This window comes from Borostomias antarcticus (genome assembly GCF_949987555.1).
Source record: "Borostomias antarcticus genome assembly, chromosome: 1".
Classification (NCBI taxonomy): domain Eukaryota; kingdom Metazoa; phylum Chordata; class Actinopteri; order Stomiiformes; family Stomiidae; genus Borostomias; species Borostomias antarcticus.
Genome location: NC_140234.1, coordinates 59,859,501 through 59,872,090, shown reverse-complemented (window position 1 = coordinate 59,872,090; position 12,590 = coordinate 59,859,501). Strand labels below are relative to the sequence as shown.

General features: G+C 49.5%; 1 protein-coding gene across 1 annotated transcript in view; it reads right to left on the bottom strand.

Moving 5' to 3' along the window:
- LOC311308186 (sister chromatid cohesion protein PDS5 homolog B-like) overlaps window positions 1–12,590 on the bottom strand; it is a 40,895-nt gene that overhangs the window by 23,291 nt on the left and 5,014 nt on the right. Inside the window, 5 exon segments of the mRNA XM_084437122.1 lie at window positions 66–192; window positions 4,338–4,435; window positions 4,603–4,689; window positions 5,673–5,876; window positions 6,365–6,491. Coding sequence (XP_084293248.1) covers window positions 66–192; window positions 4,338–4,435; window positions 4,603–4,689; window positions 5,673–5,876; window positions 6,365–6,472 — 624 coding nt within the window. The 5' untranslated portion in view covers window positions 6,473–6,491.

Here is a 12,590-nt window from a genome sequence, read left to right as displayed (position 1 = left end):
GCGCGCGCGTGTGTGTTTATTGCGTGTGTGTTTATTGTGTGTGTGTTTATTGTGTGTGTGTGTACCTTGTGAGCGGGCACCAGGTTGACCAGCACCGTGTCCAGGAGCTCCTGGGAGACCGTGTCCCCCTCACACACGATGGAGCTCATCAGGTCCACCATGTGCATGTGCACCTTCTGGTTGTGGCCGTTACTACGGGAACAAGGAGCCGGAGGGGAAAGGTCAGGATGATGTCATAAAGGTCATGACCACGCGTGACCTAGTTCACAGACGGGCACACAGAGTTCAACCACCCCCCCCTCCTCTCCTCTTATCAGCCTCTGTTGATGAGGAACACCACACACACGCACGCACGCACGCACGCACACACACACACACAGTGTCAGCCCGGTGCCACACGGTTTTGTTTAGCTCAGTTGGCACAGGGCCAAACGCTCTGCTGCAGAATTCACCCCCCAAGGTTGGTTCAGCAGAGCGGGAGACAGGGGGAGAGACAGGGGAGAGACAGGGGGAGAGACAGGGGGAGAGACAGCAGGAGAGACAGGGGGAGAGACAGGGGGAGAGACAGGGGGAGAGACAGGGGGAGAGACAGCAGGAGAGACAGGGGGAGAGACAGGGGGAGAGACAGGGGAGAGACAGGGGGAGAGACAGCAGGAGAGACAGGGGGAGAGACAGCGGGAGAGACAGCAGGAGAGACAGGGGGAGAGACAGCAGGAGAGACAGGGGAGAGACAGCAGGAGAGACAGTAGGAGACAGCAGGAGAGACAGCAGGAGAGACAGCGGAGAGACAGGGGGAGAGACAGGGGGAGAGACAGCAGGAGAGACAGCAGGAGAGACAGGGGGAGAGACAGGGGGAGAGACAGGGGGGGGAGACAGGGGGAGAGACAGGGGGAGAGACAGCAGGAGAGACAGGGGGAGAGACAGGGGGAGAGACAGGGGAAGAGACAGCGGGAGAGACAGGGGGAGAGACAGGGGGGAGAGACAGGGGGAGAGACAGCAGGAGAGACAGTAGGAGACAGCAGGAGAGACAGCAGGAGAGACAGCGGGAGAGACAGGGGGAGAGACAGGGGGAGAGACAGGGGGAGAGACAGCAGGAGAGACAGCGGGAGACAGCAGGAGAGACAGCAGGAGAGACAGCGGGAGAGACAGGGGAGAGACAGGGGGAGAGACAGGGGGAGAGACAGCAGGAGAGACAGGGGGAGAGACAGCAGGAGAGACAGCGGGAGAGACAGGGGGAGAGACAGCAGGAGAGACAGGGGGAGAGACAGGGGGAGAGACAGGGGGAGAGACAGGGGAGAGACAGCGGGAGAGAGACAGGGGGAGAGACAGGGGGAGAGACAGGGGGAGAGACAGCAGGAGAGACAGTAGGAGACAGCAGGAGAGACAGCAGGAGAGACAGCGGGGAGAGACAGGGGGAGAGACAGGGGGAGAGACAGGGGGAGAGACAGCAGGAGAGACAGCGGGAGACAGCAGGAGAGACAGCAGGAGAGACAGCGGGAGAGACAGGGGGAGAGACAGGGGGAGAGACAGGGGGAGAGACAGCAGGAGAGACAGGGGAGAGACAGCAGGAGAGACAGCGGGAGAGACAGGGGGAGAGACAGCAGGAGAGACAGGGGGAGAGACAGGGGGAGAGACAGGGGGAGAGACAGGGGGAGAGACAGCGGGAGAGACAGGGGGAGAGACAGGGGGAGAGACAGGGGGAGAGACAGCAGGAGAGACCTCAGGAGAGACAGGGGGAGAGACAGGGGGAGAGACAGGGGGAGAGACAGTAGGAGAGACAGCAGGAGAGACAGGGGGAGAGACAGGGGGAGAGACAGGGGGAGAGACAGGGGGAGAGAAAGTAGGAGAGACAGGGGGAGAGACAGTAGGAGAGACAGGGGGAGAGACAGGGGGAGAGACAGCAGGAGAGACAGGGGAGAGACAGGGGGAGAGACAGGGGGAGAGACAGGGGGAGAGACAGCAGGAGAGACAGGGGAGAGACAGGGGGAGAGACAGGGGGAGAGACAGGGGGAGAGACAGTAGGAGAGACAGGGGGAGAGACAGGAGGAGAGACAGGGGGAGAGACAGGGGGAGAGACAGGGGGAGAGACAGGGGGAGAGACAGGGGGAGAGACAGGGGGAGAGACAGCAGGAGAGACAGGGGGAGAGACAGGGGGAGAGACAGGGGGAGAGACAGGGGGAGAGACAGGGGAGAGACAGGGGGAGAGACAGTAGGAGAGACAGCAGGAGAGACAGGGGGAGAGACAGCAGGAGAGACAGGGGGAGAGACAGGGGGAGAGACAGGGGGAGAGACAGGGGGAGAGACAGGAGAGACAGGGGGAGAGACAGGGGGAGAGACAGGGGGAGAGACAGGGGGAGAGACAGCAGGAGAGACAGGGGGAGAGACAGTAGGAGAGACAGTAGGAGAGACAGGGGGAGAGACAGGGGGAGAGACAGGGGGAGAGACAGGAGAGACAGTAGGAGAGACAGGGGGAGAGACAGCAGGAGAGACAGTAGGAGAGACAGGGGGAGAGACAGGGGGAGAGACAGCGGGAGAGACAGGAGAGACAGGAGAGACAGTAGGAGAGACAGGGGGAGAGACAGGGGGAGAGACAGCGGGAGAGACAGGAGAGACAGTAGGAGAGACAGGGGGAGAGACAGCGGGAGAGACAGGAGAGACAGGAGAGACAGTAGGAGAGACAGGGGGAGAGACAGTAGGAGAGACAGGGGGAGAGACAGGGGGAGAGACAGGGGGAGAGACAGGGGGAGAGACAGGGGGAGAGACAGCAGGAGAGACAGGAGAGACAGGGGGAGAGACAGGAGAGACAGGGGGAGAGACAGGGGGAGAGACAGGGGGAGAGACAGGGGGAGAGACAGGGGGAGAGACAGCAGGAGAGACAGGAGAGACAGGGGGAGAGACAGGAGAGACAGGGGGAGAGACAGGGGGAGAGACAGGGGGAGAGACAGGGGGAGAGACAGGGGGAGAGACAGCAGGAGAGACAGGAGAGACAGGGGGGGGCAGGATTGTGAGGGTAGGAGAGACAGGGGGGGGCAGGATTGTGAGGGTAGGAGAGACAGGGGGGGGCAGGATTGTGAGGGTAGGAGAGACAGGGGGGGGCAGGATTGGACAGGGGGAGAGACAGGGGAGAGACAGGGGGAGAGACAGGGGGAGAGACAGGGGAGAGACAGGGGAGAGACAGGGGGAGAGACAGGGGGAGAGACAGGGGAGAGACAGGGAGAGACAGGGGGAGAGACAGTAGGAGAGACAGGGGGAGAGACAGCAGGAGAGACAGGGGGAGAGACAGGGGGAGAGACAGGGGGAGAGACAGGGGGAGAGACAGGGGGAGAGACAGCAGGAGAGACAGGGGGAGAGACAGTAGGAGAGACAGTAGGAGAGACAGGGGGAGAGACAGCAGGAGAGACAGGGGGAGAGACAGGGGGAGAGACAGGGGGAGAGACAGGAGAGACAGTAGGAGAGACAGGGGGAGAGACAGCAGGAGAGACAGTAGGAGAGACAGGGGGAGAGACAGGGGGAGAGACAGCGGGAGAGACAGGAGAGACAGGAGAGACAGTAGGAGAGACAGGGGGAGAGACAGCGGGAGAGACAGGAGAGACAGGAGAGACAGTAGGAGAGACAGGGGGAGAGACAGGGGGAGAGACAGGGGGAGAGACAGGGGGAGAGACAGTAGGAGAGACGGGGGGAGAGACAGGGGGAGAGACAGGGGGAGAGACAGCAGGAGAGACAGGGGGAGAGACAGGAGAGACAGGGGGAGAGACAGGGGGAGAGACAGGGGGAGAGACAGGGGGAGAGACGGGGGGAGAGACAGGGGGAGAGACAGGGGGAGAGACAGGGGGAGAGACAGCAGGAGAGACAGGAGAGACAGGGGGGGGCAGAATTGTGAGGGTAGGAGAGACAGGGGGGGGCAGGATTGTGAGGGTAGGAGAGACAGGGGGGGGCAGGATTGTGAGGGTAGGAGAGACAGGGGGGGGCAGGATTGTGAGGGTAGGAGAGACAGGGGGGGGCAGGATTGTGAGGGTAGGAGAGACAGGGGGGGGCAGGATTGTGAGGGTAGGAGAGACAGGGGGGGGCAGGATTGTGAGGGTAGGAGAGACAGGGGGGGGCAGGATTGTGAGGGTAGGAGAGACAGGGGGGGGCAGGATTGTGAGGGTAGGAGAGACAGGGGGGGGCAGGATTGTGAGGGTAGGAGAGACAGGGGGGGGCAGGAGTTGAGAAAGCGTCAAAGTACTTGACAAAGAGATACATCCACAGAGACAGAGAGAGAGAGAGAGAGAGAGAGAGAGAGACAGAGAGAGATAGACAGATGCAGACAGACAGGCACATGTATCTGGTGACCTTACTTGATGACCTGGAAGAGTGTTCTGTAGAGCTGGGTGAAGATCTCGTTGCTGTCCTCCAGCTCGAAGCAGATGTTGTAGGACTTCACCCATGCTATGTTCTAGAGAGGAGAGCAAGAGAGCCAGGTCAATAATACAGTCTAGACACCACAGCTCCTGAGATGGAGAGAGGGAGGCGAGAGGAAGAGAGAAAGAAGAGAAAGATGACAGAGAGAAAATCCCTCTGCACGATTTCTCAGAGGACGCGGACGCAGAAACACCCTCTCACCTCGAGCAGGTAGAAGTATCTGTTGAACTGAGCGCTCTTGGTGTCCTCCAGACCTTTCAGCTGCCTGGTGATGAACATGAAGATGTCCTGGAACCGACACACACGCACACGCACACGCACACACACACACACACACACACACACACACACACACACACACACACACGGGCATCAGCACTGTTCGCCGCTGAGCACAGATGGGCTACGTCATAGAAATTATAGTTTCATCACCTCCTTTTGTAATTCACCACCTCCCTCAACCTTTCACATAGCTGTGCTAACCTAATTCATGACAGGATGACCTCCAGGAGGTCAACACACCTAGAAATCTGTCTACTCCAGAATAACCAACCAATTCTTTGTCCCTTTGTCCCTTCAAGAAATTACCGCCTTTTCTCATGTCCCGTGTCTGTATTCTCGACCACTGTTGATGATGCCTGCCATTTAATATGACGCACAATGGGTTAGCCAATCACATCCCGGAGCGCCATACCTGTGTTTTGCTTGAATGTAAGGCAGCGCAAAACCAGGGGGCGGCACTTCTTTGGGATACCACTCATGTGCGTTGTCCGGAAGTCCTTGCGCTCGTATGTTTTCTCAATAAACCAGACTTAACCTGTTTGAGCGAATCTTGGTAAATCCTTGTTGACTAGATCAGTTAAAATCCATGACAGCTACGTCAGGAGTCCTGATGGGTAGGGACGAAGGGGAATGATGGTCATCTCCTGCACATGTCCCGTCTATGGTTGTGGTACGGTTATATCCAGATAGGAGTCCTACCTTCAGTTCGTCTGGGGAGGTTATACTATGGTTGAGGTAAATCCAGTGGCTGGAGTCTTCCTACCTTCAGTTTGTCTGGGGAGGTTAACCTAAGGTTATATTATGGTTGTGGTAAAGTTATATCCAGATCGGTTTGTCTGGGGAGGTTAAACTAAGGTTATACTATGGTTGAGATAAGGTTATATCCAGGCAGATGGAGTCGTCATACCTTCAGTCTGTCTGGGGAGGTTAAACTAAGGTTATACTATGGTTGAGATAAGGTTATATCCAGGCGGCTGAAGTCTTCCTACCTTCAGTTTGTCTGGGGAGGTGTATGGCGCCTCGGGGGCGTAGATCCTAAAGATGTCCGCCAGGCAGCAGGCCACTAGCAGACGCACATCTTTGTCCGGGTGTTTGAGGAAGAAGTCTGAGGCCAGATGGAGAGCCAGGTTCAGATACAGCTCCTTTTCCTCTTCAGAGTCCTGGTCCATGTCCATGAAGGTCTTCACCACCATCTGCAAAGGAACAGACGCTGTTACATCACATCTCATCCCCCCGTCATCGTGGATGCCATGAGAGGGTGTGGGTTAGTTGTAGGGCTGGGTATCGAGTCGAATTTCAAGAATCGATTCGATTCCAATTCACAAGGTTCGGAATCGATTATCATGATTCAATTAGATTAGATTCGATTCAATATCGATTCGGTTAGTGTTACTAAAACCTGTTTTTTCTTTAGATGTAACCTTAATTACATGACTACCAAGTTATGCAACACATCAATACTAGGGCTGGGTATCGATACTGATTTCCAAAAATTCATGAATGAATGAATCATTGAATGAATTAATGAACTATTCATTCCTTCATTTATTCATTAAATAAAAGATCGATTTTGGGATTCATGAATCAATTCTGAATCATTTGATTCAGAATCAATGAATGGATTTTTTAAACCCAGCCCTAGTGAGTTGGCACGGTCTCTAGGAGACGGTAGATGACTGACCTTGAGCCTGCGGACCATCTCCTCTTTGGAGATCTTGTCGGAGATTTCCTTCACCCCTGGGGGGTAGGTGACCTTCCCATCCGCGGCTCGAGCTTTAGAGTGAGCCATGCTCTCAGCTCTCTACTGCCTGTTAGGAGAGGAGGGTGGGGAGGGAGAGAGGAGAGGAGGGGGGGAGGGAGAGAAGAGAGGAGGAAGACAAGAATGTTACTGGTCTCTCTAGTGAATTAGGTGAGAGAGAGGACAAAGAAAGGACAAGATTGCAGAGGCCACTGATATCCGGTATCAACCAGTCCACAGACGGACAAAAAGCCCACCGTCAATTCCAGAGCCCTCAGCCAAGCTAATGTGTTCCTGACACAGAGCCAGAGCTTGTGAAATATTCAGTGAGGTGTTCTGGGTAGGGAGGCACCGATTGCAAAATTCTGGGCCGATGCAGATGTTTAAAATAACAATCCGGCCGATGTTTATTTTATTTTAATTCCCTTTTGTGCCAGGGAAACAAAGAAATGATGCCTGCTTTTCAAATGGCCAGTTAGATTTGATGTGTTAAAATCCTTGGCTGTAGTATCTCCTCTTGAAATGTCACTTGAACAAGTTTTACAAGTTGCATAGCGCATATCTTTGTCTGAGATGGTGAAATATTCCCACATGGCCGACATTTTTATTTCACTTTAATTTGAAAGCAAACTACACGTGCGTTTGCAATGTTACGTCACGGATCTTCTCCGAATCTGCAGCTTGGTAGGCTACGTTTTGCAACAAAAAAAGCCGTAATTGTTGCGACATAACATCGGCCACTACCATCGGTGAATGTCATTTTATTTGCCGATGGGCGGATGGCAGTCAACAAGGCAATGCCGATGTTCGGCCGATGCACCCTAGTTCTGGGTGATGTCATGGGGTTCTGGAATGTAATGGGGTTCTGGAATGTAATGGGGTTCTGGAAGCTGTGACTGTGGGCTGAGGGTTCTGCCTGTCTGGCTCCCATCCCATAATCCTTCCTAAGGCACAGACAGGTGTGAGCGCTCAACCCTGGGAGGGAGGAGTGGGATCCTCCAGAGGAGTACTATGAGGAGAGCTGATGTGTTGTTAAGTTTGTCTTTCCCCAAAGACAAAGTTAGTCAATTTTCATTGTGTTTTGTGCTGTGCAATAGGCTACTTCAAGCATCTATCACTCAGTCAGCCAGCCAGCTCCTCCCCGCGTGCCGTGCGCACGCACTCACTGACGCTCGCTGCACTCGCACTGGAGTTTCTCAGAAGCTGGAAGTGAAGAAGTATTTTGAGGACTCGTCGTTTGAGGTGACTTTAGTAACAGTATCCACTAGAAAGGTAGATTTTTATGTGTTATCTTTGTCTTTGTAAATACATTGTGTTTATACATCTAGTTTTTTTATGCAGCGTGAAACTTAGGTTGTAGTTCATGTGAATATGCATGTAAACAGCTCAAGGTCTGGTTCTGAACATTAAAGTCCCGTCTCGTTTATCATGCTTTGTGGGTGTGACTTCTTTGCCAATGTCTTCCCCTTTCATAACCAAATGTGTTGATGATTAAATTGTTATTCTACCTTCTTCATTTTGATCTGATCTTGATTTTGTTATTCTACCTTCTTGAAAAATTCTTCCGGGGCAGCATGCCCCTGGGCCCTCCTAGAGGGTCAGAGGTCAACTCCCCATGGGTCAGAGGTCAACTCCCCATAGTCACAAAGTCCTGTGGGAAACACTGCAGTGAGTGCGTGCGTACGGCTAGCGGCACAAAACACGGCGTTCGAGATCTTTTATTTATATTATTATGAGAAGTCAAATACCTTCAGTAGCCTAAATAATTCTGTATAATAATACTGATTTATGAGACTATGGCGGGACAAATTAGACTATGGCAGCCCGCCAAAGTTTAGGTAATTAAAGGACAATGCTCGTTTTTGACAACCTGGACCTTATTTACGACATATTATAAGACGTTTGACTCACCGAGATCACTTTGGTGTAGTTCGGAGGCCTGTAGAAGAAATGTAAAATCCAGCGCGAGCCAGTATATCCATGTAATGGCGGTGATCGGGGCAACGAGAATGCAGCTTCTAAAAATCTATTTTCTGCCGCGAAACGGTTGTTTTCATCAATCTGTCTTGATGAATCGCTAGTTGTGCTTACATAGAGCATAACTGTTGTGGTTTTCACATGCCATGATCTTTCGAAACGTCTTTCGAAACGAAATAGCTTCCTCACTTGCTCCAGCACTAATGCGCACAGCGCGCAATCGTTGCTCCAGCACGCTGTGCGCATATGTGCTGGAGCAAGTGAGGAAGCTATTTCGTGTCTAACGACGTTTCTAAAGATCATATTACAGAGGCATGGGAAATACCACAACAGGCCTATGCTCTCTATGTAAGCACAACTAGCGATTCATCCAGACAGATTGATGAAAACAACCGTTTCGCGGCAGAAAATAGATTTTTAGAAGCTGCATTCTCGTTGCCCCGATCACCGCCATTACATGGATATACTGGCTCGCGCTGGATTTTACATTTCTTCTACAGGCCTCCGAACTACACCAAAGTGATCTCGGTGAGTCAAACGTCTTATAATATGTCGTAAATAAGGTCCAGGTTGTCAAAAACGAGCATTGTCCTTTAATGGGAATCGTTGAGGTAACTTTAGTTACAGTATCCACTGTAGTTGTCCACTAGTCCAAACATAATTTAGCCTATGTAACGTTATATCTAGCTAGCTAATGTTAGCTAATTGTAAGAAGTTAAATACTTTCGGTAGGCTAAATAATTATTGATAATAATACTGATTTATGAGACTATGGTGGGACGAATTAGACTATGGCAGCCCGCCATAGTCTAGGTAATTAATGGGAAACACTGCCCACTAGAAAATGGCTCGCAGTCCGGGTCGTTGTTAACGTTATGTTGGTGTCCAAGATAGTTTCCTAACTGGGAAAATAAAAGTATCTTTTTGCATTTGTCACAAAAAGAGATTATTTTACAAAATGCACACCAGCCATGGAACACAAACGGAGATGGAAATGTATTTGTTGGTGTTGTTGTTTACAGTAGGCTACATGGACCACTGTGCTCATCGGAGAGCGCGCTGTGCTCAGGTCAAAGTTGGATGGCGATGGTTCATCACTGAAATGAATTAACTTCCAGTTGAAATCACGCGGGATTTCCCTGTGAAATGGCGTGATGGTGAAATGCTGCAGCAAATGCTAGAAGCTCCCCACTGTAATAGGCAATCAGAATATCCATTACCCATGATCCTTCACAACGGGCCATCATCATAAACAAACAAAGCACAGTAACAGCCTGTCTGCCTGTGACTCAGACACACTCAGAGCCATGCAGAAGACTGAAATTAAATGTTTTTTATACAACGGGTAGTTCCGGTTCTTGATTCTGATTGGCTGGTAGCCGTTGTAAAATACTCTATAGCCTAACCAACACCCGTTGTAAAATACTCTATAACCAAACACCTGTGACCGCGTAACAAATATTTTTAATATTAATGCACCACCAATCCCGTTAACGTTTCAAAATATCTGAACATTCAATCCAATGCATTACTATTACTATTCATACTACTATACTACTATAGTAGTATTACTATTACCTACAGTCCCACAAACTCATCATACCACCAGCTGCTCATGTAGTAATATACCTCAATTTCTTATTGTTCCCACGTGCTCTACGCCTTTTGTATATTTAGTTGTGTTGTTCTCTGTATTTTATATGTCCTTGTGTCTTTCAATGTGAAACTTTGCTGCCTTCTTGGCCAGGTCAGTATTGTAAAAGAGATTTTATCTCAATGCTTTTTATCTGGTTAAATAAAATAAAAATCTGAGTGCTACATTGCAAACGTTCTGTGTTGGCATTCTAGAATGCCCTTTGCTACAATGTTTCAACACTTTCTGAATGTCGCACGGACTCTGGAGCTGTGCTTGTTGGTGGCTCAGTCTGAACTGATTTGGGGGGCATATCTCTAGCTAGCTACATGAAGCAACTAGCTTATATTGTTAAGTTAATAGTTGGTGAAAAGATGTTCACAAAAAAAACAAATTTGTTCATTCACGCACACACAGACATACACCAGTGTTTTCCATGTCTCTCCTATGATATGTTTAGCCTCTCTTACTGTAATTTATTGCTTTATAAATGTTCTTAGCCGGTAGACAAACATACTCCAGGAGCTTGCTCGATCGCCTTGTTGAGAGGGGTCAGGGAATAATTTTTACAGCTCACTTATCTGACCCCCGGGTGATTACTGTTTTTTGGTTTCCCTCTGGCATATGTAGGGGTGGGTCGTATGCCCACCTCCCTTGTTCTCTGTAAAGCGCATTGTGTTGCCTCTGGGTATGAAATGCGCTATACAAATAAAGCTTTGATTGATTCATTCATCTTAAGCTATGTTAGCTAGCACTAGCTACCGTCATTCGTGACTGGATGGCATAGCCCTAAATCGCGACAAGCAGTCGAAATAAGGTAGTACGTAGTAGTGCTATCAAACAAGCTTAACATTTATTTGGAAACACTAATTTGTTCGGTACATTGGTATTCGGAGCTCAATTCAGTATTCGGAGTCCCGATACTCCACACCGATACCAACGTCAGTATAACTTCATGACGAGTGAGTTGCGAAAGCGCAACTGAACAGAAGTGGATTTCATGTGTTTTCTCCCTCAAATCTCTCCCTGCAGGTCTCTGGTTAGGGCTGTCGCTCCAACTCTCACTACACCAACGTGCTTGTGTCGCGTTAACAAAGGAAATAGCTTGTTAAATAGCAAGCTAATAGCTGGATTAGGGCTGTCAATTTAAGAAGCACTTTCAACTCCATCTAGAGTTTAACGGTATGAAAATTTCATACCACGATTTTAGTGACCAAAATTACCGTGGTTATCGGTATTAACACGTTTTTATTTTATTTTATTTTTTAAATATGCTGAAAATGCTCAATAAGTACTGATAGACAGTCTGGAATCATTTCAACAACTTTTATTTAAAAAAAACACTAATAACAAAGGGAAAGCCAGGCCTCTCAACGGTTGAAAGGGCATCATGTCCTTTGCTATGTAATATGGAAGAGCTGCAGTGAGGTATTTGGCATTTTTGGATGTGGGTGCGTAAGCGTATCATTTCCTCTGAAGTCGAAACTGGGAATGACGTCGGACTGTTTGTTTATAGTAGCCCGTTTACCGTGGTTACTCAAAGCATGGTAATCGAACACGGTTTTAATGATCATTTATTTTGAAACGGTAATACTAAACGTCAGGAATTTTCATTGTGGTTTACCGTGAAACCGGTAACTGTTTCATCCCTACATCCATCTCTCCTCTGCTCCTGTTCTGTTGATGCCACACAAGCACACACACAAGCACACACACACACACACACACACACACACACACACACACACACACACACACACACACACACACACACACACAAGCGCATGCCTATGGGACAGCAGGGGAGTGGAGGAGAGACATAGGGGCTTCTTGAAAAGTGCTTCTTAAAGTCGCACTGAAATGAAAAAAGCATTCTGTCCCATTCACATAATTCACATCCCATTCACATAATTGGTCATAGTGTTCACCTATTCAACGATGCCCAAAAAATTACAAAATTCTACTTTTGTTGTAATCTTATATCAAAGTATATAATTTCTTACTTCCTGGAAAACGGTAGGTCACGTGCAATGACGACAACAGGTGCCTTAGATTTTAGGCCAATAATCTCACGACATCCACCCGTCAATCAACGCTATCCTTCTATCGAATCTGTCTAAAGTTCTTAAAACCCGTCCACTTGTCAATGTTCCAATCAAATTCCTCTAAACATACGTCCCACCCTCATAGCTTGTTTGCGTCGGAAATATGTCAAACTACGGACGTTCATGATCTCAAACGTCTGTTTCAGTGCGACTTTAAATTGACAGCCCTAGCTACAAGCTTGCTATTTAGCATATATTATTTTTCCTTTGTAAACGCGACACAAGCACATTGGTGGAGCGAGTAGCAAACAGTCCAATGCTTATTTCTGCTATGTTAAACTCCACTGACTTATGCTAAAAACATTAGCAATCTAAATGTCAAATCAATCAAAACAATCAAAAGTAAATCATTCCGTTTCAAGTTTCAGAGATCTCTAGCAGTACAACCAGTAAACGACAACAAAAACAGTATACATTATCAAAAAGTAAACAAGCATGAAATCAGCTGTTCAGT